Source organism: Rhagoletis zephyria, unplaced genomic scaffold (genome assembly GCF_001687245.7).
Source record: "Rhagoletis zephyria isolate East Lansing unplaced genomic scaffold, Rhagoletis_zephyria_1.1 Rzeph_scaffold_24311, whole genome shotgun sequence".
Lineage (NCBI taxonomy): Eukaryota > Metazoa > Arthropoda > Insecta > Diptera > Tephritidae > Rhagoletis > Rhagoletis zephyria.
Window position 1 is genome coordinate 1 of NW_016181369.1, and position 5255 is coordinate 5255.

Consider the following 5255-nt stretch of genomic DNA (forward strand, 5'->3'; position numbering starts at 1 on the left):
AATTTACATATTTACGTTTACTGTTATTTTAACTGCCTACTTACTGCCTCATTTTCCTTCGCTTTCCGCGCAGCCAACATTCCACGCATTATTTCAGCTTCATATTGTGGCAGTGAGGTGGGCGAATTCGAAATATATGCGCCGTACAGTTATTATGGCAGCGAGGCAGGCGGTGATGTAGCTACCGATATTAATGACAGTGTATGGGGCATACCATCGGTAAGTGAAAGTTTGATATATACACATAGAAATGTAATGATATTGGGGATAAAAAATATTTATATTTAAGTACATATCGATGGACTCCTGCGTTACCGGCACAATTTAAAACTTCATGTTTTTTAGTTACATAGCGGCTTAAGTTGATTAATAACCATATTTTCTGTGGAAAATCGACTCTACTGAAAAACATGAAATTTTAAGTTGTGTCGTTATTGCAGAAGACCATTAATATCTAAGAGTTGTGAACGACTTCAGATTAGATTTATTTTTTATCAACGCCTAATAAGAGATATTACTTAACCTTTTTTCGAACCCTTTATTCTCAGAAGTCTGGACTTCCGCAATGGACGAAAATATTTATCTTGAAAAATAAAAAAGGATATTAGTCACCAAGTCAGGGTTGCTCTATCTTTTGGCACTATTACCGACTTCCGGTTTCAACCGAAAATGGCTTAAGCAGACCGGAGGTCCATTCTTTTAACCGGAAGTCCATTGAAAAAAAAAGTTTTCGACAAAAGTAATTTATTTTTGTCCGCAGAAATCAAATCTGTGGTAAAAACATGTCTAGGACACACATTTAAAAAATGTTACTTCCGCTCAGTTTAACCCACATCCTGACGAAACCGGAAGTGGATAGTACCACCAAAAGATAAAAAACATTTCCCTCTACTTTACAGGGGGTGGACACCCCATATAGCCAAACAGCCGTTCATCATTAGAGGTAAGTCCTCCCTGGCCCGCCTCGTCTCCCATAGTGCCTGAACTCTTCCTTGAGCTCGGACCTAGCACAATCAAGGAAGAACTCAAAACGGAATATGCTCAGTGAGCAGGTCTAAATGCTTTCTATAAGGTACCGATCAATTATAATTCTCCACAAAAAGAGGATAAAGGTTAACAGAGTAGGGACGAACCCCAACCATTGTATATCCTGGAGTGATGACGGAAATATACAAAGGTTTGGTGGAATCACTCTTTCATGTTCTGTTTAAGGGTGTACTGAAGCTTGTAGCATTTGGTCACCATTAGGTGCTGCTACAAGCGAGCGTCTGTCTTGAAGCAAGCGGCTCGATATATAAATGGGGTTCTTCAACATCTCGTTAATAAAATTATAGTTTAAAAAACTAGAACCTCCCTATTATAATTGCCATTCATACTGTCATCAAGTATGTAACTTGAGAATAGAAATCGCTGTATCTTTAAGGTGCATCAATATTACATAGTTACATCCCGAACTAATAAAAGGAAGGTAAAAATGGGATGCGATGACCAAAGACCTTTTATATAAGCAGCCCACTATTTTCGCCTCCCCACTGCTAGCCCTCAGTAAGGACTCTTCAACAAAACGACATACTGTTTGCCCGAGCTAATTTATCTCAACTGTCGATAGCCTTGAATCTACACACCTATCCAAATTAAGCGCATCTGAGTTTGTCTAACAACGCTGAGATGGTATAAAGTTAATATAGTTAATCGAGTTAAGATTGTCCTCCCTATGGCATTCACTATCAGATACACCGACGGCTATCGACCTTTTAAGATAAAGGAGCTCGGGGTCATCGGGCCAACACGGTGACTTCAGCATCATTTCCCAAAAAACTCTTTACATGCTGTTGCACCCGAAAACATAGTTGACCGCGAAAATAGTTTATCCGTCTTTCTTCGCCGTCAAATATTTTAACGCGGCTTTCTTCGCCGACCACTATGTTAGGAGTCTTTCTTCGTTGAAGTTTTTTTTATGAATCTTTTTTCGCGGTCAACTTTTGAGCTCGCGCCTTTATTCGTGTCTGGTGACGATATGTAGATATATTGAAGAAAGCTTAATTGGAGAATAGATTAATACTCGAAGCATGTAGTTATATACATACATACATATATTAATTGCAGGCAGCAATGCCTTGTGATTAGACTTCACCTGGCAAAACTGGCTTTCTTTTCCTTATTTTATGTTTAAATTATTCACCTCTTGTTTATTTACACCTCAAGACACCCAGTTTTTTATTTCGTCATGATATTCGAAAATCCCGAAAAAAAACATCCCGAAATTTTGAGCTCACGGAAAGTATATTTTTTTAATTGTTTGCAGTTAATAACCTATTTGTCGGAGAAAATCAGTTAAGGTATCAAAATGTGCATAATTACCTCGGCTTTCCATGAGAGTGTGAGATAGATAAAAAAAATTGTTGCATTAAAAAATCGCATTTTTTTATTTTGTATTTTTTTTTTTATTAACTCAAACATGATTTTTTTATTTTTTTTCAACCTGAATAGTTTTCAAACTTTATGGGAGTACGCTGTAAAAATTTGAGAATGGAAACACCAAAACTGTAGAAGTTACGAGTTTTTTCATACCTGCGTACATAAAGTTTATACTAACCTTACTCCATTAAGTTTGACAACTATTCAGGTTGAAAAAAATTTAAATCAAACATGATGAAGTTAATAAAAAAATTAAAAAAAAAAAATCGATTTTTTGATGCAATTTTTTTTTTTATTTTAATCTATCTCAGACTCACATGGAAAGCCGAGGCAATTACGCACATTTTTATACCTTAATTGATTTTCTCCGACAAATAGTTTACTAACTCCAAACAATTGAAAAAAGATACATCTCCGTGAGTTCAAAATTTCGGGAATTTTTTTTTTCGAAATTTTCGAATTTTCATGACGAAATAAAATAATAGGTGTCTTCTTTTTTTCGATAACGAATGTAAAAAAATATATTTCACCACAAAAAAATATTGAGGTGTAAATATTGTATGTAATGTCCCATATACAAACATAAAACATTAATGTACTTATACATCCTACTGTTCAAACCTTTTGCAGGCCATCAAACATCGTGCAAAGGCTACAAATCGTTTGCGCATGCGCAAAGGTCGCAGTGTTGTACACAAAACCATAGAGGACAATTACACCGCAGTGGTCGTGGCAAATCACGAAGCCTTAGCACAGGTGCTCGATCAGGTGTGTAGCGCCCAATGTGTCTTAATGCCCGAAATCAATACAGTTTATAAATACGCATGTAATTCTGATCTTCCCATATACAGCTCCAACAGACCCCCGTCATTCCACCCGCTCTGCGTCCCCTAGCCAACGCCATTAATTTACGCTTTGAGGATTTCACCATACTGGATGGCGCGCAAGCATTTGTTGTCGGCAAGAAAGCCTTCCATGCGGCACTCTGGACCACAGCGCCCGTCACCTTGGCGCTTTCGGCAGACTGTAATCAGCTTTCGGGTGTTGGCGGTGAATTGAATCAGCTATCGGGTGGCGTCTGTGGTGTACTTAATCCAATTACGGAATTCTGTGATTTGGTGCCCAGCTATCACTTGCCACTGATGCCCTCCACAGCTGTGACCTTGTTACAGGCTACGATTTCGGTACTGCCACGCTTGCAATTGGACACGCTACAATCGATCGGCGCCATACTCAAAGGCAAATCGCAGCTGTTGGACAAAAGCAACTTCAATTTCCGTGGTTCCATACCGAATTTGGCTGCTAGTGGATTGAAGGATAGCGCTACCATAAATACCTTACGGAATGTGGTATCTGTGCAAAATCTGAGCACTTTGAACGAGGAGTCCTCGTTAGAGAAGTGTGGTAGCAGTTCGTTGGAGGCAGCCGGGGATAGCGCTACAATGCTGGGCATGCCAGCATTCGACGATGTCATGACACGTGAAGTGGCTTTTATAATGCTGCAGCTGGTGAATGGCATGAAGAATTTGCAGGCTAAAGCGATCGAAGAGATGCCGCTGAGCTTATCGAATGTAGTTCTATCCAAGGATGTGGAGAATAAGGATGCGCAGGCACGTCTCTGCGTGTTACAAGGGTGAGTAATACATTTTTAGTAGAGCACTGATGTTGGTAAACATTTGCCTGAATTAATTTTGTATTTAAAGCAACAACAATGACGAGGACGAACCCATGGGTACACTCTGCAAATGCGCACACATCGCGCTCACCGAACTGCTGCCGCCAACTAAGGTTACGCCCATTGTTGCCGATATATTGTTGCAAGAACGCGCCGAATCGCTATCAAAATCCAAATCGGTACTGGAATTTGTGCTTTGGGGTCCATCAGATGTGGTGCTTTCTGGTTCGACTAAAGAACGCGAACTTGCGTTGCAACGTTGGTTGGATCTAGAACGTGCCACGGTTCTACACGGTCTAGTGCGCACGCGTGTCGAGCTAACTGTCTACGATGAATGCCATTTGATGTTCTTGGTGCGTTCAACAGCAAAAATGATGAATGATGCGGCCAAAATTGTATGCAACTATCAGCAGCCATTAGCCGAGCTGGGACAGCAACAACAGCAAGGGGAATAAAGTGGTTATTTTCAACTTGAGGGTGTTCGTTTGCAATACGAGTTTAGGATTTACATATGTAATGTATACTTAAGTAATAGAGGTTTTCATGATGTAAATATTAGAACAGAGAAACAAATTATCTGCGTAGTAACGTTAATGGGAAGCTTAGAAGTTTCGAAACTTTTTCTCTGGCCGGTTTTTTACAACTCGCTAATCGATTTCCAAAATTCAATTCAAGCAAAATGTGCATCCTAGCAAAATTAAACCCACAGGCACTTTTCGATTAGATCGCATATTGTCGGTGATACTGCAATACGGTATATGGCGCCTGTTACACGATCAATACGGGTCGCGATTGATGGATCTTAAAATATTGATGAATTGTGAGTGTGTGCTAAACATTCAATATTTGTCGCGTCAGTATTTGCATAGTTTTTGTGCTGAACGCTTATTATGGCGCAAAAAAAAAATATTTTTATTTTATACCAATAATTTTTAGATTATGGAATGCATTACTATATATAATTCTTTTAAAATTTGCAACGTAAATTTATTTTGAAAGGTTTTCAGCGCCGAGAACGAATACGTTTTCTATGTTCGCATTATGAGAGTACAAGTTATACTCACGAAATGTATGGATCGCATTTTAAATATGCTACAACTTCAATATTTATTTCACGATCCGCTTCCGTGATCCGGATTCCTAGATATTTTACTGTCCGTCT

At 39.0% G+C, this 5255-nt stretch overlaps 1 protein-coding gene across 1 annotated transcript; it reads left to right on the forward strand.

The window, feature by feature from the left end:
* Positions 1-73: 73 nt before the first annotated feature.
* Positions 74-5009, forward strand: LOC108381910 (uncharacterized; the record flags this gene model as incomplete). The annotated part of the gene is made up of 4 exons (XM_017638305.1): positions 74-219; positions 3049-3186; positions 3270-4051; positions 4122-5009. Coding segments are annotated over 4 exons (1493 nt in total), but the record flags the coding sequence as incomplete, so codon positions are not given.
* Between the last annotated feature and the right edge of the window lie 246 nt (positions 5010-5255).